The sequence below is a fragment of the Alligator mississippiensis genome, chromosome 12 (assembly GCF_030867095.1).
Source record: "Alligator mississippiensis isolate rAllMis1 chromosome 12, rAllMis1, whole genome shotgun sequence".
In the NCBI taxonomy this organism is placed as follows: Eukaryota; Metazoa; Chordata; order Crocodylia; family Alligatoridae; genus Alligator; species Alligator mississippiensis.
The window spans coordinates 64,158,097-64,185,520 of NC_081835.1; the positions used below are offsets into that span (position 1 = coordinate 64,158,097).

General features: G+C 44.1%; 1 protein-coding gene across 2 annotated transcripts; it reads right to left on the bottom strand.

The window, feature by feature from the left end:
* Nucleotides 1–27,424, bottom strand: TRAF1 (TNF receptor associated factor 1). 2 transcript variants are annotated; one of them, XM_059715702.1, is made up of 11 exons: nucleotides 27,287–27,424; nucleotides 25,973–26,197; nucleotides 23,735–23,819; nucleotides 17,697–17,795; nucleotides 14,760–14,921; nucleotides 9,392–9,463; nucleotides 8,166–8,231; nucleotides 6,974–7,417; nucleotides 6,338–6,515; nucleotides 4,970–5,118; nucleotides 1–3,721 (listed from the first exon to the last, which is right to left on the bottom strand). In XM_059715702.1, exons 2-11 carry the CDS (start codon nucleotides 26,179–26,181, stop codon nucleotides 3,503–3,505), a joined length of 1,683 nt encoding a protein of 560 aa, XP_059571685.1. In that variant the 5' UTR covers nucleotides 26,182–26,197; nucleotides 27,287–27,424; the 3' UTR covers nucleotides 1–3,502. The 2 variants fall into 2 exon arrangements, with proteins under 2 accessions (XP_059571685.1, XP_019356481.1); XM_019500936.2 differs by having other exon boundaries at nucleotides 8,166–8,234.

The following is a 27,424-nucleotide window of genomic DNA, read 5'->3' on the forward strand; positions in this document are numbered from 1 at the left end:
TTTAGCTTTATTTAAGAAATAAATAAATGGTAAGAGAATACGAATGACTGCAATAAATACTTTGCTTGCCAAAACAACAGCTGTAAAAAGCAATTATTTAAACATATTATTTCACGATGGCCGTACAGACTGACATATTACTGGAACAATACTTTGCTGCCCCTAAAAGAACATTTGAACATGCCTGCAAAATATTAAGTCTGGAAGAAGACAGATAAAGAGAGAGGCATGGTAAAGAACACCCAGTTCTTTCCTGAACAAGCTTAGGTAGGTAGCTATCTGTTTACACTGTTTTTAGAAATTTGATATTTTGCTACAACCAATTACTTAAAAGGACACTATCAAGATAAAAATAAGATTTGAGAAATCTGCTCCTTTGTAAGCAATAGCACTTCAGGTTATTAATAGTGGATGGCTTCCCACCAGTTCTGCTGGATTTGCCTTCAGTTTGCATTTCACTTAGTTTGCAAAAAAATCAAGGCAGACTAGCAGTTTCACCTTCTGCTTCTCATGTGCTGGGCACAATATGGTGGTGTTTGGATTTCCAGCACTGCACGGAAAGATACTTCGGCATGAAAAAGCTGTCATTGAGTAAAATCAATAAGCCAATGTTATAAAACCGGTTCACTTTTTTGGCTCTGATCCAGCAAACTAATCTCACTGCAACACTGGGGGCTACAGTACAGACTCTGTCTTTCCCCCTGCCTCCTCCCCACTTGCCCCCCCCTTTTTTTTTGGATACACACACACCTACTTGTTGCAGGCCAATTACTCTGCCTGTATCGTTTTCCATATTTTGATAATTTCATATATGGCTGATTTGATACCTATTTGCTGTGAAGAGTTAAAGCGTGGATTTTAAAATCCATCCTTAGAATTAAATGGCTCAAATTTTCTTCAGGAAGCTACAGAGAAAATTAGAACATTTCTGGCATGTTTTTTAGGCACTGCTCATCTCCAGACATTATTTCACAATCTATTTTTCTTTTTACGCTGTTTCAGTTGGTCCCATGTATAAAACCAGGGTCGTTGGTTTATTGGAAGTAAAAAAGGCCATTCCACAAGAGCTCCAGAACATCTTTCATCTTTTACTTCAAATCCGGAAAGCCTGTAATTTGCTGAGAGTGACCTTCCCTGTACAATTAATTCACAGAACAAGGGAGCAGCATTCATGTCACACTCCCCATCAGTACCTGGTACCTAACAGGGACCCTGATGATCTAACCCGCTGACCAGGTACATACTGAATCTGTCGCACAGCCACGGGTAACCCCAACGCAATGGCACCTTACAAGTTGCAAGCCGTTAGCCTAGCGCTATGAATTTTGGAGCGAAGCACTGAAGGACTGTTGATGGGCTAACTGCAATTTATTCATCATGCTCACTTGCCATTAGACTCACCAATGAATGCGTGATAAATGCAGAGGTGCTGCTCACAACTGTGCAGCTTGTCACTGAGAAGTGGAGGATGCAAACAGATTTCCTAACAAAATACACCAGTGTTTTCTAATGCGCTTATCCCAGTGTGCTTTCTTAGTTCTCTTCTTCTCTACAAAAAAGACCTATTTTTCTCCCTAGCATCCAAAAGGCCACTTCATCTTCCTCCCCTTCATTAGTACTGGAAACATCATCTCCCATATCCATCGTGGCTTATTACATTGCAATAATTACGTTGGGATTCCTTCATCGTCTTGAAAAGTTCATGGAAGTGGTGCAGATGCCAACACAAGAGAAGATCTTTGGGTAAGATCTAGTCTCCTGCTCTGCCCAAGCACTCACCAAATGATATCAGTAACCCCTGAGCATAGGGTTTGATGTTTCTCCCCAAACATACTTCAAAGACTTCGGGTGCAATGACAGGTTGTTGGGATACATTACGATTCCAGGCTTCCCCTTCACATTTCTCGATCCAACTGCCTTTGAGAGAGGGGGAAGTGAAAGACTTCCCCAACACCTACTCTAACCCATGCAGTGAATGGTTAATCCTCGTAGTCAGATGTTATGGGAATTCAAATGGAGTGAGGAGGTTCCCTCATGGCAGCACCAGGCTTTTCAAGTCATCTAAATGGATCAGGAGTTACCGTTTCAATCTGGAGCATTGCAACAACCGCGCAGATCTGTTTCATCCTTCTGTGACCTACTGCCAATTTGCAGGCTCTCTCGTCTCGCACAGAATCAGTTTTAAGCCATTACTGCCTGTCCTGTTCCTGCCATGCTAACTATTCTTCTTGCTTCTTGTTCTCTCACTCTGTCCTTCAGAGTTTCATTGCCAGTTTGCTTTTGTCAGGGAGTAACTGTAACTGGGACAGGATATGTGACCCCACGACAATCAGGATCACAACTGATGATTTAATCAATGATTGCAGCACGCTGGGTCCAATTTTTTTGGTGCTCCCATGGGGAAGGAGCCAGGGGAAGCTGAGAGGATGAAAGAATGGACTGGAGACAAAAAAGCATGCTTGCAGCTTTCTTTTGGGGTAAAGGCTGGTATTTGAACCCTGACCACATCCAGATGACAGCTCCCAGCCTTAGCTGCTTTGCAAAATAATTTTGTATTCATTCTTTACCTTTACGGGCAAAAATAAATGCCATAGATGCTGCAATGGTTCTTCCCTGTTCAACATTTTAAGACGATCATGACCCAGACAAAGGCCACCCTGTCAGAGGACATTAGACGGATAATAATTAAAAAAAAAAAAGACAGAACAAATGTTGTCTGAGGTGTTTCAGGAAATGACTGAAAACTGTACAAGAAGCTACAGGTGTCATTTAGCTGGCACTTGAACAGGTGGCCCTGGGATCCTTGGGGGGACTGCAAACGTAATGGGGAAGGTGGGTAACACAGGAGGTGCCCACTTCCGAATGAGAAGCAAGCTACCCCCTTTAGGAAAAGCCAAGGTGCATTCACAAGACACACTCAAAGTCCCACAGGACACAGTGCATATAAATACAGGTATGAAATAAATAACAACAATCAAAGCATCCAACATTAAGGAATATAAGCTTCGAATGGTTGGCCGCAACTCACAGCTTTCGAGGATACCAGAAAATGAACAATGGAGAAGTCCAGCTGGGCAATCAGAACCGCAGGGGTCTTTGCGTGGGACGGGGGGAAGCAGAGAAACTGCTCTGCACCCTCAGCCAGACCAAAGCCTATGCGAGAGCCCTGGTCCTTGCAGGTTGGTATGTCTCCAGCACCCTCCTTCTAGTTAGAAGCTGGACGGTCTGTCCACATTTCCTTGTGCAGGGGCTGACTGGGATCTTGGTCTGGAATTCATTGCCAACACCAGTTTGGTTTGAGTCATTTTGGTCACCTGCAAAAAGATGCTCCAGGACAACTTGCATTGGCAGCACTAGACAATGTGAATGGACAGATCCTCAGCTGATGCAGGTGACCTCTATGGAGCGCAGGATCCAGTTCTCTGGGTTTTGGACTTAAGCTGGATGCTGTCCTTAAACAGACTCTGATGGGGCATACTAATAAGTACCCCGATTTCAGGGCCTATGAATTTGTTTCTATAATGCATTTAAGGAAAATGGTGTCTTCTTTGACATAAGCATATTTAGGTGACTGTAGTTTAGCCAAAGGAAGAAATGTAGGGCAGCCACTTGCAATATTCATGTCGCTCACTGGCCTCTGAAATGAAGCAGAATTCAGGTCTGGACGGAAAACATCAATAACATGCTCTCTGTTGTTTTGGTCGAGCAACATAAACGTGACCTGAAACGTAACAGGGGGGAAGAAAGGAAAAATAATAATTTATTGCATTTCAAAACAAGACATGCAGTCAGAGGCCTTAAGGCATTTGGACCCGGCACCTTTTAGCAAGTGCAAACATTCTGCAGAAACAGCTGGCTGCTCTAGTGATAACTGAAGGCCAACGAAAATGAATGTTTCCCAGGATGCAAGGTCAGCTAATTAGCACGAGGGAGATTATAATGGCTCCCAGATCAAATGTTTAAAACTTTGCCACTGGCAAAATAAAATAAAGTCAGAAATTCTTCCTTGGTGGAGAATTACATGGTGTAGACTTTTTCCCCTATGTCCCAACAATTTAAACAAACCATGAGTTTTGTCAAGGCCAATACATTAATTCTGTTATTGTGGTTTGGAATCAAAAGAGACAGCTCAGCTCACTGCATGCAAACACGCAGCAGACACAAACTAAATATCCGAGTAGAATTTCTCCTGGTTATTAGCTTGCTATTGTTCAGCTTAAAAGATGAAATATAAAACAGGTTTTTAAGTGTGACGTGAATTATGAACTTTGATTCGGTATTTGCTTTGGCCGATCGGTTGGTGGTGGTAATGCCCTTTGGAGGAAGGGTTTGCAGAATTGGTGCTACCCCAAAGCAAACGTTAAGGCAGCAAGCAGAACCTCATTTAGGCTTTGTTTCTAGTCTCTTCATCATCGTCGCTGTGATCAAGCTGCCCGTGTCAACGGGGAAAAGGAAATGTGGAGTTGCCCAAGAGCACAAAGGGAGTCTTGGCACAAACGGAAAGAGAAGCAGGAATGCTGCCCCCCATGCCTGGGTTTTAGCCACCAGGCCTCATTTCTCTTCCACATTTGGTAATTAGGCGTATAGGGAATCTGGAATGATAAGCATGTCTTTGGCTGAGTTTCAGATGGACACAGCTTTACCTTTTATAAACCTCAAGTTTCCAACTGGATGCAACACTTTGGTTCTTCCAGGTGGTGTCTGAAGGGACAAAGCCCTCTGTGCACCATCTCACTCCAGTCAAGACCGAATTATACCCCAGGATTAGACGCAGGTATAATGGAGAAATGGAAGAATGCCCTTGACTACAATGGGAGGGGATACGCCTCTAGTGTAGGTGGACAGGCTGCACTGCCCCTGTGCACTACGTGAGAAGACCACGGAAATCACTGGGATACTACACAAGGGGACAAATGTGATGGGGAAGAGCATCGCAGCAACACGAACAAGGGAAGTGCTTTCTTTTTACCTTGTGTTTGAAAGGCCATGGAAGCAGAGCATCATAGTCCCCTTTCATGACAACGAAGAACAAGGACACGTGTGTTCCTTTTCCTGTACCATCGCCATTCAGATAAATCCTCAGGCAGACTTTGTAGCCATATTTTCCAGTGTAGAAAGCTGAAAATTAGACTCTTCCATTAGTCAAGTCAGAGACAACCAACCTGTTCTAGAAAAGATGCATCTCTAGTGATGCTGACAGATAGAAATGGGTTAAAATGCAACAGGTGCCCTGACACCATCAGACTGAGCATGACAAATAGATTGGCTAGTGCAGGATTCCTGACTACAAGCACGAAGGCCCAGTGAGGGGAAGTCTTCTTAATTACTCCTACCTTGGTGAGGCTGACTGGTAATTACTCGCAGAGAGTATGTTATGTAACCACTTAATTTCTTGGAGGGGGAAGGACTGTAGTAGACAACGGAGAACCAGCAGATGTCACTGTAAGTAGCAGCAGATAGTGGGCAAATACCGTGCAAATTGAAAGCTCTGTGTGACAGACAACAGAGGCAAACCTATGGACATAACCAGGCTGTTCAAAATGTGTTTCCCCACTTCTCAGATGCTTTATTTGCAGTCAGCAGGCCTTGAACCACTCGTACCATTCCTCTGCTTTCATTTCACGAACTGAATACCACTAGGCCAAGACCTTCAAGCAAGGCATGAGTTTGTCCTCCCTTTATAGTGCAATCTAGACCCACAACATTCAACCTCATTCTTTTGCGGGTATTATCTCACGAGATAGACAGATGCCTACTACTTCTACTACTACCAAAAGCAGGATTTTTATCATGAAGGACATGCTTTGTGCCTGTGAATCAGGCTCTTTCTGTCCCAGCACCATTACCTGTGCTCATCATATAGAAGGATATTTTTTTGCAAAAAGGTTCAGAGCACATCCACCTATGGGCACACTTGTCTGATGGAGGGCAAGCATGAGGGCAGCAGCAGCCGCACGTACATTAGAGTACATCCCCACACGGGCATTTTAAAATATGGTGAGAGTTAAACCAATTGCACTAGGCTGAAGAAGCCTCTGCGGAGTGGCTGTACGTCCTTGTTCCTCCCAAACACCCACGCTGCATGCGTTCCCCAGGACCAAACCTGACGACTGGGCTCAGGTAGTCAGGACTGTGCTTTCATCTTAAGCCATGCTTCCTTTACAAGTCATGGAGAAAGGTGGGTGAGCACTATAACAACTACACAGCAGAAGCTGCCTGAAGAGCAGCCAGAATTTCCATGTCATTTTGCAAGCAGGACGCTACTTCTGGGTGGCATTTTAAAGTGGTGGTCACCCTTGAGATAACACTGGGTTTCGACAGATGTTTTTTTTTTTACCTGGGGAGTATAAACTGATTGTCCTTCCAGTCACAGAGTCCTGTAACTTCCTGCTGACATCCATGATCTTCCATAAAAAGACTCCATCATAGGAGGCTTGCTCAGAGCACTGGAGACTCTTATGAAGCCTGCTCAGACCCGCGTCCTTCTGGGTCAGACATCGGTGCAACTCTGCAATCTAGGGGAACAAACCAGTGACAACTACTGTTCGAATCTACTCCGTGGGTGCTACGTGGAACAGGCAACTCTGCTACGCAGGGTCCCCCTTGGTGACAAACTCTGGAAGAAGGCAAGCACCTCAACAGATTATTTTTTAGATGCATAATATTGATTTAGGTGGACTGAATAGGCTGTTTCAAGGCAACTTGCTTCCTTAGGACTTGATCCTGAGACTTTCCAAGGCCCCACACCTCCCCATGATGCTTAGATGTCTAAGTGTGGCTTTGGATTCCAAACTTTAAGGGCCCAAGCTAGAAAGCTTGCCTAAGGCTGCGAAGGTGTTTGGGAGACAGCAATACTTTCCAGTTCCTATGCCTGTGCTCAGCTCGAGCCCGCAGCCTCTCTCTCTGTGATCTGCGTGTACACGCTCTATCTGTGCAACATGTATACGGATACAAGGCTGTCACAAACCTTTACCTTCAGTTCAAGGTTTCGTATCATATTTTGATCCAGTTCGCTCTGTCTCCGAAAGGCTGCGATCTCGAGGTGAGAGGTTTCCACCTCCTTGTTGAGCACTGCTACAATGTTCTCAAAGACCTGCAGCTTGCTTTCCAGTTCGGAGATCATTTTCTCCTTGACAAGCCTTTGCAGAGTTGATTCTTCTTCGACGAGAGAAGAGAGGGGGAAGCAGTCTACTTCCAGATCTCCATTGATCTCCGAGGCCCCTGGGACCTGCAGGTCAGAGACCTTTCTTTCCAAAGACTTCACTTTAGACTCTGCTGAAGCTAAACATGGGACGAGGCCATTTGCAGCCCTACCTGGGCACAAGCAGGCCCTCAGTTGCTTTATATGCTGCAGCAGCAGCAGCAAGTGGGCTCCTACTGAGGTCTTCTCATGCTCTTTTGTCTTCTCTTTGCCCCCCTGTTAGGAGAAGACACTGTCAGTACAACTGATGTAACTAACTTAGGACCAATTTCTTACTTAGCCTTTTTTTAGGCAATACCCCCATCAATGTCAAGGGAGATAAAAGAGTGAAGACTTAAGGGCACAGGCCTGGCTGAACAGCACCAGATTTCCCAGGAGACATACACAGGAGAACAACATGCATCTAGCAAGCAAATGCATATATATATTATACCAACAAGACCAGTGTTGTCTAAAACCTCTGTGTGCATTCAGTTACCATGCAAATGCAAAGCAGGATTGCCACGTGGATCACTACTCAATGCATGTGTGACACAGGGTAGGTGACACAGCTCAAAGGCACTGAAATCCAGAGCAGGTATTATAAACCTGGTAGTGCCACGGGAGAACACGGTCACCTTGCAGAGAATAACTGACCCCTAACAAAACGGCACATCTGATGCATCTGTACCGTTACAGTTTTGCTAAAGAAGCTTTGATTTTCATCTGAGCGGCACACGCACTGCAGGAAACGAAGTGTCCCAAACTGAACGCCACCCCTTGGAATTGTAACAGCCAAGTCTGCTTCCCTCGTCTGCCAGAAAAAGGTTAGATTTTTATCCCTTTCGCTAAAAACACATTCCTCCAAGCCATCCTGGGCCTATTATCTTTAATGCCTTGGCTGGTCCATGCCAACAGCTGGAGCATAGAGACTGCACGTTATTTGAGACATTCCTGAATAGCAGCGGGCAGCAATTTTACTCACCCTAAACGAGCAGCCGACCTCAGAGAAACGACATCCATCCTTACTGTTGAAAGGTGCCGAACGGTTCTGCTAAAAACAGCAGCAGTGAAATAACACAGTGCCGATTTCAAGCGCTTTGTTATTTATAAGCAATCCACTGGGCCAAATCCTCAGCACATGTCAGTCAGGATAGCTCTGTTGGAATCAGTGTCGCTGACCTGATCTACACTGACTGGGGCCCCAACCCCACGTTGTGTAGCAAAAGCAAGCCACATTTCCATTATGAAGGGCACTCACCAGTGCATGGACCAGTGAACAAGTGCCTCGGCCATGCACTGTCACGTGCAAGGCCTTGATCCAATTTCCCATCGCCAGCGTCCTCCAACCTCAACAGGCAAGACTGAAGCCACTGCTGATGCCAAGTCTAACCCAAGTTGACAGTAACAATATTTTATTACAGGTCCCTGCAGCAGTGGCTTGTTCCCAACATGCCCTGCAATGTCAGTGCTTCTTTCTAAGCAATGCTGTGTTCAATATACCTAGGAAAGGCCATAGTTTGCAAGACTCAGACTTTGAAAGCCCCCAGACACCTGGGTGACGAGGGAAGGTGGTGCTTTACCCTCCATGATTTCTTTATATGCAATCTACTCAGCCCTAGATGCTGTGCACCCACTAAAAATCACAGTAAGATTGAGGCAAATACAAGCCTCAGTATAACAGAATACATGAAAATCACAGTCGCCAACAAATGACAACTTGTATGCCCATTTAAAGAAGCGCACCATGGAGAAGATGACCTACTGGTATATACATAGCCACTCAAATCCTTCCCCTCCTTCTGCACAGAAACCCACAAGGGAATAAATGTGCTTGGCAGTTTATTCAGAGGGTTAGCAGATCCTTGTTCTATCAGATCAAGGGGTCTGAGACAGGAATCCAGTTACCTCCACACCCAAAAGCCCGTCTTTTTGAAGGGTTATTTAGCATTCAACTCTGCTAGAGCACAGGCTTGTATTGGTTTCCCCTGATTATTTGAAAAGGAAAGAAACCAAATAAAAACTGCCCTTATTTTTTGGAATTAAACAAGATCTTGCCTGATCGTATAAGATCAACAAAGTAAAGGGTGAGAGAAGTTAGTACAGAGAGGGCAGCGTGTGAAAAGCTTCCAGATGCTATCGCCAAGTGAGGAGTTGGCACTATAAGGAACAGAATAAGAATGACATCTTGTCTGTTGACATTTAACCTACCTTTTCCTTTGACGATGCATCTGGGTGCGTCCGTTTTTGCTCCTTAACTGAATTTCCTGTGCACGTATGCTTCTGTCATTAAAGAGAGGGGAAAACATCTGGGTACCATGTCAGAATCTTTCAGCAGCCTCACTGAGGCCTGAGATACAGGCTCTTTGTGCATCTAGGTAGCAGTGGTGCCATTATAGACAAGAATGAAGCTTGAGGTTAAGTGACTCACTTGAGAGGCACAGTAATCACCTGTCTTAGACCTCAGCCTAGACAACTAGTTTGGAAGAGTTTGATCTTATGCCTGACACAGATTTACCCTGTCCCCTTGGGCAGGTCAATCAACACAAAGAGAGAAATTCAGAAGCAATACGCACAGCGTAGTGGGGGTTTGCTTTCACACATCTGTTGTGTTCTTTAGACACCCCCCCCAGGTTTAATGCACCCTGATCAAGTGTAACCCACATGCCAAAGACCTGGAAAACTGTGTGAAATGAAGTGGGGCTTGCCCTATTCATTTCCACTTGTTCTGAGGAGGTTGAGCATGTCTGAAGGAGAGCAAAGGCTCACTCCCCAAGTTCCATGTAGTCCATTGACCAAAAAGCTGCATCTCCCCTGCCAAATGAACCTGAGCTCTCACTTGAGATCTAGCCCCTAACACTCCAGCCTACTCCTAATGCACACGCTCAGCCCCCTTGCTGAACAACTCCTAAATTTCACAGCCATAGGCTTCAATTATGATTATTTTTACCAGCTCAAAACCAAGCCAATTTTATTAGGAGCATTTCACACTCTTTTCCAGGGTTCAGATCCTGCAGCCACTCAAATCATCTTTGGTGCAAAGCCATATGCGTTTCACATCTGCAGACCGCAAAAGTTAACTCATACCGATGCACGCTACTTTTTGGTCCTGTGGTGTTTTGTTTATCCTGTTTCCAGCAAAGTCAATTGGTTTGGTTTGATGTCGCTGATTTGATCGTACAGTGTTGTACCAGATATTACTATCTTTGCATTTAGGAGATCACTTAAAAGTTTGGAGGATTGTAGCTGTGCATGCATGTAGCTCGGTGTGTGCATGTGCACACGGGTATAAAAGTCTCTCTCTTGGCTTTGCACTTTCAAATTGCTCTCAACCTGATAATGAACATTGCCAGGCATTTGCTATGTGGGGATCTGTTTTGATCAACACTAGTTTATAAAAGGAAGTCAGCACATAAAGGAGGGAGCATAAGCCGTTATTCAAAGTCATGGGAGAAAACAGCTTTGCAAACCATTTCTTCGTATCCTATTGGTGAGACTCAGTAGAGCTCCCCTTCACTGGGAACGATGCTCAGACTCTCGGGCCAAAGGGCATGTCTGTTAATAGTGGGTGCCGCGGTCCATGGTGTGATGAACTGCAGACCTAGCAATTTCCCAAGCTAAGCCCCTAAGTTGATTTCTCCTCTTCCTAGTACAGTCGGCACTTTCAGATGGAGCAGTCCACCAGATGCAGTACCTGTTAAGTGAAAGTAAAATGTGATGCTTCACTTCTGGGGCCCTGAGCTTTCAGAAATGACTTGCAGATGCTTCGCTGAGCCTTCTTGGGAAACTTGATACAAGGTTGGCAACGCACACATCTCACCCAGTTCAAACCCTAATAGTCCCACATACATGCAGCAACGTGCAGGTGAACTGCAGACAAGAGAGCAAATATACATGAAAACCAAATATAAATTCTCTGTGCATTGGCTTTATATAGCTTGGCTTTATTCAGAGCTTTCTCAGATCCCACTCAATGTTTTGAAGGCAGGTGTCCAAATTTCCTGACGTGATGTGCTAATGCAAAATGCATTAGCACTAACATGAGATTTCCTGCTCCTTCTGGCTCCAAAGAGAAGGGGAAAATAATCCTCCTGCAGTTGGTTCATTCTGTGGCTGTAATTTGTATATTTAACACAGCCACTGTCAGGGTTTCAATTCAGACTATTCAGAGGTTTTGCCTTTAATCTTCATAAACGCCTTTGCTCACCAGCACATTTCCTTTAGCAGCTTGGAAAGTTTTTATGGCATCGCTGTTCCAGCAATCCTCAAAGCATCTTCCTGAGAAAGGAGGCTGAGGTCTTGGTTTCAGCCTTTCAGAAAATGCACGCACAGGTTTTTCCCATTCCCCAGGCACTTTTGAAACACTGTCTTAGACATGATGCATAATGTGCCTTTGTTTTCTTCTTCTCTATCCTATTCCACTTGTTCGTGCCACTGCCTTCTTCTCGTTTCCTTTCTTGACGCAGTCGAACCCAAATCACAAAATTAGCACGAAGTCGATATACAAAAGCTGCCAGCAGCCCAAGCTGGTGCATGGTTAATAATCCTACTGAAGACAGAGATCAGGGGGCCTGATAGACTGCCCACCTTTCTATTTGCTCAGGGGTGTATGGGGTAAATGAAACACGGGCAACCAGGCCAACATGACGTTCCACGCTGTTGCAAACTTAACAAACCAGATCATGTCACCAGCAAAATGGCAAAAGAACAGACTTTCAAAGAAAAAAAATCAGCCCTAATAAATCACAACACTATTCCCCTTGGGATTGATGTGTGCCCAGACCATGAATATTATGGCTGTTCCAGTAAGAGAAAAACAGAGATGATGGAAATCTTAAATGTGATGGGAAGCACTAGCTACATTAGATCAGGTCATGGATCCATAATGTCCAGTCCGCTCAAGGGATGGTCAAAGCCACAGTCTGAGGCTTCATGAACAGGGTGAAGAAAACATTCCCATTAGCATATTGTTGGCACTAGGATCATCAGAATATACATTTCTCCTTAACTCTTCCCACCACAGCTCATAACCTCAAGCAGGGGGTCTGAAGCAGCGGGGAAGCACAGTCTCACGCTCCCTCTCTTGCTAAACAAATGTTCAGTGAATGTAGCACAGGTGCCGGACTCTGCCCCCCTATCCACAGGGTTAACAAAGCACTGGTGAAGGCAGTGGAAGTTCCCCCCCGGTTGCCCAGCCCTGGGAGGATGATACCTTGAAATAGGAATTGAAACCAGTCTCCCAGGCTCATTCATCCCTTGAGTTCCTGGCCCAAACTGACAAGCCGGCAGCCTGGGAAGGTGGTTTTTTTATGCTGGAGTCTAAGGCCATGAAATTCACTTCGTTCAGACTACTAAGCAGCCAAAAAAATGGTGGCAACAGCCAGTTACTGCTGACCTGGATTAGGATAGGTAGGGCAGCCCTAATGTTATATTCCTAGTTGTTAAATGAGGACAAACAACTGGATTGCAGCTACAATTACATTCTTCTCAAAGGAATATACTCTGCACCATTAACACAGAGAGAGATGCAAATAGCTTCTCATACATTACACACTTGCAAAAACCCTTGAAAGGATAGCTGAGACAGGGAAGTCAACATTTCAAGGCCAGCTTCCCTACTCAGCTGCTAAGATTTCCTAACCCAAAAATGCATTAGATAATGGATAAACAGGATGAGGAAATGAAAACAAAGTCATCACTGCAGGAAAAGGAAACCAAACAAACTGCTGAGGCAGAACTGATGTGGCACACACCTTGAAAGGGAGGAAGGGGCAAGGTGGGGCAAACGGCCTGCTTAGACTTCTGACTGGCAAGCGTCATGTGTGCGCGCTGAACTTGTAGGAGGTTTAGATGCCTCTGTCTTCAGATAACTGCTATCTCAAAAAGAAAGGTTGGCGAAACACGCCTGGGTGTCTGGCCAAGATCAATGTTTTCCCCATCTATGGAACAAGTATAAAATGAGGAGCACTTTTGCAAGCTTTCCTTGCAGGCTCTCTTAGCAAGTGCACCTTTTTCTTGCTCTGGGGAAACCACTTCTAGAGAAAGGGGAGAGGGACTGAATCTCTCTGCAAACACGGAGCAGTTTGTCACAGCTGTGACACAGAGAGCTGCCCATTATTGTATGTCACCAGGTTATCAGGTCAGAGCATTCATTATAACCCTGCCAGCCAGCCCTTTTTTTGCAAGGGCCACCGTTCTAAGATGGCATTCCTACTTTGCCACCGATTCTTCTTGACCCATCAGGAAAGATCAATGTTGTTCTAGACAGTACCCAAGTCTGCAAAATCTGTAGAGCTGCAGCCCTTCTTTCTAATCAAACCAATTACTGCGCTGTATATGATGATCTGGGGCTGGCACATTGCTACTGCTTTTGCGTTGGAGTTTGATTGTGAAATTTTACAATTTAAAAGGCCGATGACACATTTTTTCACGTGAATCTTGAGCTGTACTGCAGCTAAGCTAGCCCAGACAAACTCTTTGTCTGTACCAGGAAATACTCCACTGGCCCTTTACTTCTACCAAACCACAGTTTCCTCCTTCAGCGACAGCACACTGCTATCAAGCAAACTGTCCTCAGGCCCCTTCCAGTAACAGAATATCCTGCATTGTGCTGCGCACATGGTAAGCAGGGAATCAATGGCACTGTGATACATTTCAAGACTTTAAATTAATGCAAAAAGTCATTCAAAACACACATTAGTGACATGCAAGTGTTACAAGCAGTTCTAGCATGAATTGATAAAGGCATTACAATTAAATAACAATGCATGAGGATTTAGCCAAGTAATCATAGAAGGCAGGTGACCTATTAGTATCAGGCCAGAAAGATTTTCTTGTTTGTTTTCAAGATGAACTAGCTTTAGATAGATACTAGGAGCAGATTCGCTTTTCATTCTGTATGCATACAGTCATGTGCAGCATTCTCTTCTTCATTGTATACTTATTGCAAGACCTTCTACTATGAAAAGTAGAATTAAACAGTCATAAAAGGCAAAAATATGAGAGAATTCAGGATGAATTCACAGTGTGCTCCTTGCACTTGGCTCTTCTTGGGATCGACTGATGTAGTTGCTTGGGAGAGTTAAAGCTGATGGAATCTAGTATAAACGTCTGTTAAATAAATGCCTGCTATAGCAACATGCTAACTTACCAGCAAATGAAAAAAAGTATTATCCATATTCAAGATATCATCCATGTAGCTGTTTGTCTGACCGCTCCTGTCTACCTTTTTTGGGGGGGGTGCCATTTGAGAGGGGAACAAGAACATGGCAAAAAATGCTGTTCTGACCCCCAATGAAACATATGTGCATTCACACGCACTCACACAGAGTTTTTCTCCCTCTATTTTGTAACCTCACATAATGCTGATCCAATTCATTTCAATGTTTTCTCCAGCAAACACACTGTGGAGGCACCACACTGCAGTTGAAAAATTAGCAAGGTCAGAAAATGAAATGTTCTCGGGAGCATAACTTTCCTGAAACCAGGAGGAAACACTTTACACACAGAGCTGGAAACGCCATGGGTTATTCAAGCTGTAAATATAACACTTTTGTATAAAGCACATAAACCTTCTTACTTGGTATTCATTGCTGGAGAGCATCTGTTTGCATTTCTGGCATGTGGTCATGTTATTAACACATCCGTTCTCCAAGTGATCCGCAAGTTTCTTTCTCATCACCATTTGTCCACAACCGGTATGGCATGGAATTAAAGCGTACTCACAAAGGCTCTGATGCTCCTGGAAGTTAAAAGTTAGAACCCAAGATGTGAACCTGCTTAGATATGTATTTATCTATAAATGTTTTTCCATGTGCCTGCACTCATCTCCTTTTATACTTTGTGATCTCTGTAAATAGGAAAAGCCCTCACCTCATTAGTTGGGTCCAAAACTCTCCTCTCCTACCTGCCATTTTCTTTATTCTTAACTTAAAACAAAAACCACAAATAATTCATGAGCTGTCTCTTTCACTGGTCTTTGCAAGCAAGACCTCCTATTTTATCCCTAACCTTAGAGACTCCCCAACGTCTCTCCTGTTCTGCTGGGTCTGGGACAGACACTGCATAAACTGGTGCGACTCAAATCAGTTAAGTCTGATACTACATTCAACCAGGTTTATCTCAAACCAGTTTCAGCCATTTTCAAACCAGTTTACATGCACTGAACATCTGTGCTGTAACAGGTTTCAACCAGTTTCTGATCACTTAAACCGGTTTATGTGTAATGTCTGTCCCTAGCCCTGGAGAGCAGGTGGACTCTACTGAGACCAACCAGTTCTGGTTGCCAGGATAAAGAGATGTATTTCTCTAAACAGGTTCTTAGAACAACTATTCTGCCATGGTCTCTAATACAGAACAATTAGGCTTTGCATCTTACCAATATCCAAAAGAATTTTTAAAATCTAATTTACTTTTCACTATTTGCACATTTTAGCTCAAACCATCAGAATCACCAATATCCATCATTTTGTTGTTTATAGGGAGTTTTACTTTCAGATGCTTAGCGCTGCAGTAATTGGGTTGCTGTCCAAGAGGGCTCATGTTCAATTGTTTAACAGAAAATGGTCTACTGGCCTTAAGTTTTCTATAATCTCATTTTTACAAAAATCTAATTCTTCTGGCCAAATGTGAGTCAACATTTCTTGAATGCTGTCCTGATTGTAACGTCATCTCTGTGACAGTTCCAATGCTTGCCCTTAAGAGTATGGTGCGACTGAAAAGAGTGAAAAGCAAAGAATTCACAATGCAAATCATCTGACCTACTGGAACTTGAAGCAACTTTAATGGAGTCATGCTAATTTACAAGGGGACCTCGGATCAGGTGTCTAGAAAGTCCCATCCTTCTCCTTAGGTTTGAAACAAATGCTTGGCTTAAGAGTCTAAAGAAACAATTTGTTAGGGCTTGATCTACCGCTGGTATCAATCAGTGCAGCTTTATTGACATCAGTGGAGTTGCACCAAAGAACGGCATCTGAGAATCTGCCCCTCAGTCTTGAGCACTCATAGAAAACATTTACCCCCTGCACATTAAGGGCCATCCTAGTGAAGCAGCAAGAGATATAACAACTCCTAGAAATGTTGGGGCACAGTCTCTCACAGATTTGGGACTTCTGCATTAGTTTTCTAATACATGACCCATTGTTCTAGGAGGAGAAACACTGGCTCACTGCAGTCTCATTTACTGAGGCACCTATGTCTTACAGTGCCACAAATGATCTTTTTCTTTAAGCAAGATAGCTATGCCCAGCAGTCAGCTCAGAGATGCCAAGTTTAATCACACGCTTCCCTTTCAAACCCATTTTGCTGTGTATTCATGCTGCGATGGCCTCCTTGCCCCCTCTGAGCTCCCAGAATGGTGAGGTTGAGCAAAATGGGTAGAGTTTTCCTTTAAAGGGGAAGACTCAGAAAACTGGAGCAACGTTAGTGGAGATGAAATGAAAAACGAAAGCAGCGTCACTGCAGCTCGGCAGGTACGGGGACTGTGTGTGCAACACACTGTGTTTATAAACTGGGTGCCTTGAGCTCCTGGACCATGAGACTGGAGCATGACTTCTTTTTGTCTTCAGGATGTGGTGAAGAAGGTCAAGCCCTCTCCATATTATTTGCATGTTGGCTTGGGTTTTCTTCTTCGATTCTGATACACAAAGCACAGCCCAAAACGTTGTCTGTCAGGGTATTTCACCCATATCACTTCATGCCAGTATTATAAGAACAGCTGACAGACTCGATCAGCAAAAGGAAAACCGCCGAGCTCTGTCTTGGTTTCTAAGATTGGTTTCCATGTCTTTGTTTGGGTCAATATCTGCTGGGCCAGCTTCTCCAAGACCTCTGCATCCTCGGAGAAGTTTATTTTTCTTGCAAAAACAGATTAAGTATATTTATCCTAATAACAGTTTAGGAATCAGGGGACCTGGGGTCCATCAAGGGTTACTGCTAGGATCCTTGCATGAAAGGTAATAATCAATAGGAAGCATTTACTGACTTTCATTCATCATTAGGTCAAAGCCTCTGCTGGAAGATTCTGGAGAAAACTGAACTAAAAGGGTGATTAAGCGCCAGTAAAGATTACCTATAGAGTTTGCATAATCTCCATCCTTGGAACATTTAAGAGCAGGTTAGACAAGCACTTGTCTGGGATGGTTTAGACAGGGATGGTCCTGCTTTGAGCAGAGCAGGGGGTTGCACGCGATGACTTTCTGAGGTCCCTTGAACCCTATTTTTCTATGATTCAAAAACACTATAATGCTATTTGACTTCAGTGTAGCCATGCTGATTTATGCTGGCTCTGTACCTGGCCTCATTCTCTTTCTTCAATCAGTACCAGAAAAGCGCATGCTTAATGTGTCCCATAAATTTGTGCTTATGTGCTATGTTGATTGGGGAGGGATTTGAATCTAGTTCTACATCCCTTGGTTCTGCTAATATTATAGTAACCCACTTCCACCAGAGAAGACTCTCTGGCAAAGCCTGACTAGACGTTCGTGACAGAAAATACAGCTGTCTTCTTTAGACTTACTTCAAAATTTTTCATGATACCAGACCAGTTGCATCCAGGGGTCCCACAGTGCACTTTAAGTTCAGAAATCTCTTTATTAATGGCAGCATCACTGAAAGCCTAGGAGTTAAACAGAGTAAGGAGGGGGGAAAAAAAAAGTCAAGCAGTGGTCAATAAAGCTCTCCAGATTGCAGCTTTGATAGGAACGAGTACTTCGACAGGGACTTTCAGGTTTGATGAACCTCTTACATTTTTTAAAGTTGAGAATTGTTCAAAAATATTCTTTACCCTAATGAGTATGTAGTAAAAGTTCAAAGAGCTGTGAATTCTTCTGCTTCATTTCACAAAGCTCAAAAACTAAATGATTGGAATTGATCTACATTTATTAAAAACATGTCCTTCCAAGTGAAATCTTTCAGTATTGAGTTTCTTTCAACCCAGATTTTCTTTTGACAGAAGCCTGAAAACCAGTAGCATGCCATGAATGTGCTGACAGAAACCCTCCCCATAGGGGGTTACCACATGCCACTCTAATGGATGTATTTAATTACTGGGGTCATTAACACCTTCTGAACCTGCTGCACAAAGGACTTAAGACTCCACCAGAACGAGGAGGAAGGGGTAAGCCTGCTCAAACTGGGGCTGTTTCCACTTAGTAGGAGTGTTCAACAGAAATGCAAAACACATCCATGCATTGTATTTCTAGCTCAAGATAGGGTTTGTTCATGTATCAGCTGCGAAGGGATGTGCAAATAAATAAATAGCACATGAATCACTATAGCCCTTTAATAGCAAATACCATGCAATCAAAACACCCACCGCAGAACATGAGCAAGACAAGCGGTAGGAATATCACCCAGCAAACTGCAGATTACTCACCTAGCCAAATATGAACCCTCCACCCCCTGCTAATCTGTCCTGAAGTATGCAAGTATGAAATAGGAACACAACATCTAGGGTCTCCCAGATCTCCTCACTATTATTATGATTATCATCATGAGCAAGCGGGTCTCCCTGATCTTTCAATAAAATAAACATTAATGCACTTCAGAAAGAAAATCCTTCAGTTTGCAACCTCACTATTGACAGGCTATTATACCTGGGACAGAGAATCAGCAAGATTAGAAAAGGAAACCCCCCAGTAGTATACCTTTTATCCCTTCCTGATCACTCTCTACCTTGTTACAAATGTAAACTGCTCATTACAAAAAACAATGTTAAGAGAAAATTCCCCAGTTCAGAGACAGACTTCAGAAACTGGGGTTATCTGAACAATGAGACATGGAGGGAAAAGGGAAATGTTTCCCCTCCTGTAGAATAATAATTCTTCACACAGTAATTGTACTGCCCAAACTGTATTACAACCAAGGCTGGAGGATCACGTCTCCAGCTTATTAAAGTTTAGTCTACAGCATACTCCAGAGAGTAGCTTTCCACCTCCCCTTCCAGTTATAACATCTGCCAGGGACAGGGGAGACATTTGCAGGTTTCCGGTGCAGTTTCACTTCCTTGAACAAAATTACATTAAATCACACATCCCTCAGCAGGAGGCTCCTTTTTATAGCCATTTTACAGATGGGTAGAGAGAAACCCTGGGAGTATCTGTGACTTGCCCAAGGTAACAAAAGCAGTTGGTGGGGGAGGAAGCTCATATAACAGAGGAATCCAAAAATAGTCACCGTTCTTCACCTTTGCACAGCCGTTAAAAGGTTTATAAGCAGCACAAAGTGGCAGCGAGTGGATGTCCATACCTTTTGTTCCACCACAACATGGCAGTGACAAAAGGCAGCAATAAATTGTACCACTTTATTGCAGCAGACATCTCGTTGCTTTACGATGGGAGAGAACGGAGCTGCCTGCACTCTCCCACCACCCTGGGCAGGAGCATCCGAGGTGCTGCTCTGCACAGGATTAGGCCCCTCAAGCCCAGGGAGCACCTGTCTGGCTTTTCCTGCTTCCAGAGATGCACCCCTGGGAAGTCTGTGGGGCTTGTCTCTGAAAGCAGGGAAAGGTGGGTTTTACACTTCCAGAGCCTCCCCCTGGAGAGCGCTGGGGACACAGCTCTCAAGCCAGGACACTCCCACGCTGTCCCAGGGCTGAGTCCGCCAACAAGCTGACTGGCAGCCCCAGTCCTGGGACCATACTGGGATGTCCCAGCTTTCCCAGCTTCGAGACGCACCCCTGGGAACTCCAGGGCACATGTCTAAGTGGGGAATGCATCGCTTGTTGTGCTTCAGGATCAACGGGCAAGACAACAGAGCAGATCACCTGTGCCAGGACACATCCCAGGATGGCTAATCTGCTTCACTGGGCATCGTCTCTTTCTAGCACCAGACCCCTAGCTCCTTGCTCCAGAACAACTGCTCTAAGATCACTTATTTTTTGAGAAGCCAGATGATTACTAGCTAAGAGATGGAAATCATTTTCCCTCTTGATATAAGAACAGCAAAATTAGGTTCAGAGCAGATGTTTTACACTATATGAACATCCTTGGAGGTTTTGAAGACTCAGTTAGGCAAAGCCCTGGCTGGGATGGTCTAGTTGGGGCCGATCTTGCTTGGAGCAGGGGGTTGGACTAGATGGCCAGCCCTCATTTTCTATGAGTTTGTATTAGCTGTAGTTAGAGACTGAATTTCAGTGGAAGACTAGCCCTTCCTAACACGGTGGTTTCACATTCCTTGGACAGCCAAGCATTGCCTTGATAACTGTAGTCATCTGATTAATTAGTTGCATTTTCTTTGATGGACTGTTGAGTTCATAATTATTGTACCTTAGACTCAGTTTCTACATAAAACAAACCAAACTCTGCAAGTGGGGGAGATGGAGAGGAACAAGCGGGGGAATTCAGTCAATACAAGCAACCTTCCAATAACTGCCTCCTTCAAATGGTATTCATTAGTTAACAAACAGTCATTCTTTTAAATGTTCAAGAGAATCACTGAGGCAAAAAAAATCATTCCTGGGAATGTTGGGTCTTTGCAGTTTTGGGGGTTTTTTAAATGCATTTCAAGCTATTTGTTTTGAGTGTACCTGTCTGGCAAATGTCCATACACATGTACACTGACGCTAGAGAAGCAGTGCGCTTGTGTGTGTGTTTTAATGTCATAAATTGTCCTTTAGTGATATGGAAATCGGCCATTGCTTGGAAACAGAACTAAAAATAAAAGCCTCAGTGGAATCTGTTCCATGAAAAAAAGGAAAACGAGAACACTTGTACTTTTGTCTGGACATTTTTAAATAGATGCCCACTGTTCCATTTCCACTTGGCTTGCAACACAAATCCCCATCTACATTTGATAACAAGATGATAGTTAAGCTGCAAGCTGTATGGTCAGGTTCATAAGTATATGGACATATTTTCAATAACACTACTTAGAATTTACAGAAGGCTTTTAATTTCCAGCACATTCCACACTGAATAATTGATAATCACATCACACCCAAAGGTACATAAAAAACAGCATCTCCATTTACCATGTCCAATGCCACAGACCATCAGGTCATCGTCAGACAAGAAAATCAGACTTCAACAGAGCGTAGCTCGTGGTCCCACTCTCAGCATGCTAGTCCATGCCAGCATCACCAGAACGTCCCTACACAAGGTGCTGCTGACTGTGCCGTATTGGATACAAGTCAGACTGGTGTATTTGAGTGCAAAATTTGGCCCTAGGTGCTAAGATTTCAATTTAATGCTGCAGCACTGGACAATTAGATAAAACAGGTTATGCCTGTGAACCAGCATGGCTGGCCTCTAAAAGCTTTTATTCTAGTTCAACAGCTAGACAATGCCCAAAACCAAAGAAAAGACAATCAGGTTACCAAGCCTACAGAGGGGTTTTTCCTATCTTAAAAAGAAATTACTCGAGGAATTTCCTGACATTATAGAAGAGAGTATTAAAAACGGATTGAACTTGCATTTAACTTCAGAGGGACAGTCCCAGTGGCACATGAGTTTCTTTACTGTTGCGTGCATCCCCTGTGCTGTTTCAGTCTTACACTCAATTAATCATTATGGACACAGCTCGTCTGAAGGAACTGTGCATGGAGAAACTGCACAAGGCAGGGAGTCGTCAATCTTTTTTTCCCCTTCGCATTGGCCAAATTAGTGCCAGTCCTCGTGATTTTCTTCAGAAACAGGTACATTTTGATTTCATTTTCATCTTTGCAACTGCACTGAGTTTAGTGGTGTTCGGCACATGTAACAGCGTGGAGACCTGGGCCCCATTCAGGTCTTAGCCCTGCATTGCTGATGAAGAGCTGAATTGGGTCTGAGGGTTTTACATGACACACTTGTCCTGCAATTAGTGCAATGCCATTGCTGTAAGAGGGTAAAATGTGGTAAAGACCCAGGGCATGTGTACAGTGCAAAACCCTGTCCCATGAGGGCCTGTCCCCAGAGTGGCAGGGAATAGCATGTGGGTGAATGCTCGCTGTTCTTCCACCTGAATTCAAAGAGAGATGCAGATGTTCAACACCTCCCAATATTCACCATAAATTAGACGTGGCACAGCAAGGGGTGCCAAAAAAAGAGTGTGCTGGAAATGGGTGGGTGCGGGAAGGATGAGGGCTACCGCAGAAAGAGATCAGGAGATAAGTTATGCCCAATACATTTATCTTGTTTGTACCTCAGTAGTTTTTTCATGGGGTAGAGATTTCATTTCAAATAGTTATATATAAACTGGCAGAACAGGGGAACAGCAAACAGGAATAACAAAGACAGGAAGGGTGGGACAGAGCTTATCGTGCACAATTAAGAGCCAAAAGGGCAAACCCACTGAGATGCCTCCACTGTTTACGAACTCTGCCCCCCAAACCTGCAAGCTGATTCAAACAGACCCATACTGACTTCAGGAAGGCTCAGTGCTCATGCAAAAGTCTGCCCAGACCGATCAGCTTGCAAGGCATGGACCTCTGGGTCCCCTTCCCCCTTGCGAGAGCCCCACATGGACAACGCACAAGATTTTGATGGAAGCGATGAACAAGAGGAGCCATTCAGAAGGGTTCACCTGTACCAGGGATACCTGGTTCCCCCCTGGTCTCGTGCATTCTGTAATCCTGTCATTGGGAAGTTTCCTGTAGAACTGTGTGCTCTTCCAAGACACTGCAGCAGTCAGCTATATCCTGCAGAGTCACCACTTGGCTGAAGCCATGCACCTGCTGCACTGCTTTCTCCATCTCCTGGCCTTGCTGGGACCTGGCCAAAACTGCCTCCTAGTCCCCTACATCTTTCTTTCTTCCTTGCACTCTTCTGTGAATGCACACAGCAGTGAGGGCTGAGCACAAGACCTCTGGTAGTTTGTAGCCAGAGAATAAGGGAGTAAACTGGCCTGCCTAGAAAACAACAGAGCCACCAAGAAAGGCGGGGGGAGGGAGCTGAACCATGGAAGCCAGTGGAGAGCTTTGTCCTCCCCTCGCCAGCCGGCATGGAGGAAAGAAGGTGCTGAGCTGAGCTACCTTGTCAATGCCATGAAAATATTCACTGATGAATATACTCGCCGGTGAAAAAGTTCCCAGAGGAAAACATTTCCCAGTAACATTTATGACTATGATTATTTTCAACAATGAGTTTTTCAGGATGTTCTCCAGGCAATGTCACTCCCACAGAGCTCTCTAGACCAAACAAACAGCTGATGATCAGCCTACACTTCTGGGTCCTTTTTGCACTCAAGCTAGCTTTGGCCAAGACTTGGATGCTTGAATACAGAGCACCTAAGGCAATGGGGCACCGAGCTGGTGGAGGAACTGCTACTAGATGAATAAGATATAACATGAAGAATAATAATGAAGTTGCAAGTTTGGAGGTCAGCAACAGAATAAATTAACTTTGTCAGAGATTTTTGGGCTTCTTGCTGCACAACTCTGTAGAGGTCACAAGGAATTAACTTGTGCCCTTATACTTTTTTGATCAAGATCTGAATATCCACGGTGTTAAGGTATCTGGGCTAATACATGCAACTGGAATCAGTCCCTATCACTTTCCTTATTCTCATTTCTCCAAATAGCACTTCATCAGTCCAGAGAGAAATTGGTGATACATTAACAAAAGTGCAGTAACATACCCTTTCTTCTGCTAATACGCTTCCCTCATTTAGCGTTCCAGGATCTTCCTCCTTGCATTTCTGGCAAACTGGATTTTTGTTGTTTCTGACAGACAAAAAGAAAGAAGAGAGAAAGGAACAAAAAACTAAATAATAATTTGTAAGCCATAGCTTGGAGCACCTCTGTTGTGGGAATGACAGAAGTAATAATAATAAAAAAAAAGAATTAAGAAATATGCATTTCAGCTCAGAGTCAATACTGTTTATACCTAAAGGACCAAATATTCATCCTATTGAAGTCAACTGCAAAACTCATTAACTTCAATGGAACCAGGACCTGGCCTACGATTTTAACCATGTTGTAGCAAAATAAGAACAGTTATAATTATAGAGCAGAATAAACTTGGAAATCAACTTCTTTCCACAGGCTAAGCACCAACACCACTTACTGAAAGATAACCAGAAATCTGTAGCCTTTTAAAACATAGAAAGGATGGCCTCTCTTCTATAGTAGATGCATAGATTTTTGCTTCCTAAGATACATCTCCAGGCTTAATCCTATCTTCATTCACACAGGCTTTCATTGCTGAGTTAACTTATAAAGCTGGCTAACCTATGTGCACATCCAGGGCACCAGCACACAACTGGACTCAGAAGCACTCTTACCAAATAATACAACCATGAAATGCTTTGGATTTAACTTAAAACATTTCTTCAAATGAAATGTACAACTGAAGGGAAAAAATAAATGGTTTTAGGCAGGGGCAGGTATTTCCTGGTGGATCCTGTCATCACCCAGCTGCCTCGTGTCGTAGCGTCTCTACGACCAGACACAGAGAATGGAATAATTGCCATTGGACCGTGCTGATCAGGCTGCTTGGGTCAGCTTCCGGGCTGTTACAAGACTGTCGGGAAAGGATACAAGAAGCCAGGTCACATTTTGTTTTCATGCAAGTACAAGGCCTGCGTGATTCCATTTGCACTAAATGGAGTGATTCTGGATTTACTCTAGTGAGAGTGAACAGAATTTCGTTCAATGGGCTGAATGCACTGTATGGAAAACATCAAAGCAACCTTTATCCTGTTGCATTTTAGCCTTCTAATCACTGTCCATGACCAACTGCTAGACTCAGCTTCCTAGGCCAGCTTTACAGGGCAATCAGAGACATGACTACCTACCTGACCTACCTTTAATACAGCTAGCTCAGGTAACAACAGTGGTGAAGATGCTGTGAGGTGGCCTTTAGCTGCCCAAGTGCCCAAGGTCCCAAGCAGACTTGGTATGGCCTGTGCAGAAGTTCATGCCACTGCATCTTAACTGCTATAGTTAGTCAAAGAAGCTAGATTAAAAGTAGCTCAAGTACCTCTAATGTGTACAACCATCACACCTCTCTTGACTTCAGGGTATCATAGTATATCAGTGTAACATAGCCTCTGTCAGCGTATGCTCTGCCCTCCTCCTGAGCGTATGGAAACACGTGCCCAAGCTGTAACAGTCTGTCAATCCCAAATCGGCCTCGTTAGCTATCTTTGGACCCACAGATAAAACAATCACGGAAGACAATCATCCGCAACTGCAAGGGATTGCCACATCCAAGTAGGAGCCTCTGTCACAGCTAAACCAAGGTGGATGCTAAAGGTGGGGAGGGGGAGCTGGAATGCATTCAAAATCTACATCCCCCCATCTCCTTATTTTCAGAGGCTACAAGCAAAAAAAGCTGGTGTTGTTTTAATGCTTATCACTGTGGGGTGACCCAGGGGATTTTATGGTTTGTGAACTGAAAACAGAGCAGTATTTTAAATTTCCAGAGCACTTTTTATGGACTGCAAAGCTCTGTGAGATTGAGCCGATTTTGCAAGAGCCCTAAGGAGTAAATAAGTAGGATTAGTTCAAGTTTAATGATGAGAAAAGGAAGTAGAAAGAGCCTGAGGTTTGCCCACAGTTATACAGCATGTCAGTGCAGAACCAAATCCAGTCAAATCCAGCCCCTCTCCATAACTGTTAGATCACATTCCAAACTTATCAAGACAAATACATGCAAAATACCCCTGCACCTCACACTAATTAAGCATACAAGGATGATCAAATCCCTACTGTCCAGCAGCCCAGTTACTAAAAGTCTCTTCCCCAGCACTTCCTTTCTTTTGGAGCATGTTATCACAGCAAACCTCTCTATGGGGAAGACAGCACCTGCCATCTGAAGTCTCTTGTTTTCTAGGCAGAGATGCCTTACCACGTGGTGTCCTAAAAGAACTTACCGTACGATCCAGGACAGACAAGCCAAGCAGTATCTATGCCCACACAGTGTCTGCATGGCTTTCTTTAAGATGTTATTGCAGTTGCTGCACAGGTACTTGGCATCAGGCACATCCTCAGAGATGCTGGTGGGATAGCCGAAAGGGAATTCATTTTCATCAGGGGATGAGCTGGGGACATCCTGAGTGCCTCTAGTCGCCTTCTCAGCCATTTGAAGTAAGCGGCTGCTAGAGATGAGAAACACACTAGCTGCTCACACATACAGACAAGTGCTCACTTTGATGTACAAGAATATATTGATCATCGAAATCCAAAAGACAATTTCAAACCTGCGTGGTAATCTAGAGATCTGCTTAATTAAATCTGTAGCTGACAGGCGTGACTATATGTCACGGTGGGGTTTGACTAGGTACCAGCAGGAAATTACGGTATAGATTTAAAATTCCCCTGATTCATAAAATGAAAATGGACGAGACAGTAAAAGTCTAGATTTGGGGGGTTTTTGCACAGCTTTCCGGTTTGTTTTCAAGATGAAGTAAACACTCCTGCTGTTGTAGAGCTGTGATCCCACCAGTCATTACAAAGAAGATGTACTTCCTGTAGAGTAAATCCCCAGTATTGGACTTTCAGTTCCCAGCTAACCAAAAGTCTGTCTGTAATTACATTTTAGAGACTTGGAAACTGAGCCAAAACAGGGCGTAGTGACTTTCCCCTTAGTCATAATCGGAAGCGAGGGCAAAACCGGGAAGAAAACTCAGGCTTATGAACAGCTAACCCCTTGCTCTACCCATCACACATGACAGGCCCTCCATGCAAAGTCCTCCAGTTGCTGTTGTAGTTAATGGAGCTGTTGACATTCAGCGCCATTGGAAATCGGGCCACCCGGGAGCCAGGAGGAGCTCTCCGAAATCATTTGAGAAATTGAGGTTCTCTTGCACGTAGAATCTGCATAACGTAACTCATGACAATCCCTTTATGAATCACAATTTTCTCACAACAGCACCGCTATAGCAGAACCCGCTGTGGTACCAAGGTTGATGTTAAAAAGGAACCTGCTGCTGACTAAGAGTTCTCCGAAAATATGAAGTCAGTGTTATTAACTCTGAGGGATGGCAGGGGGGAAGAGGAGCGTGATTCTTTTTTCCTGATCTAAACTCAAAAAAAAAACCAAAACGAAATAGCTGTCACCAGCCAGGCTGGGGAGGAGCCTAGGATGAGGCTCACAGTGCTGGCATGGGCATCCGAGAGCATCCGAGACATCACAGTGCTGGGTGTAGTAATACCTAAATCCCACTGTGGATCCAGGCCTGACTTACCTGGGCAGCGAGGGACTTAGAAGTGATTCTGATAGACTAGTTTGTATGCAGAAAGTTTCCCACCGACTTCCACGGGAGTTTTGACTGCGTGAGACAACCAGCTGCTGTCTTGTGGGGCGCAGGATCTGTATCCCAAAA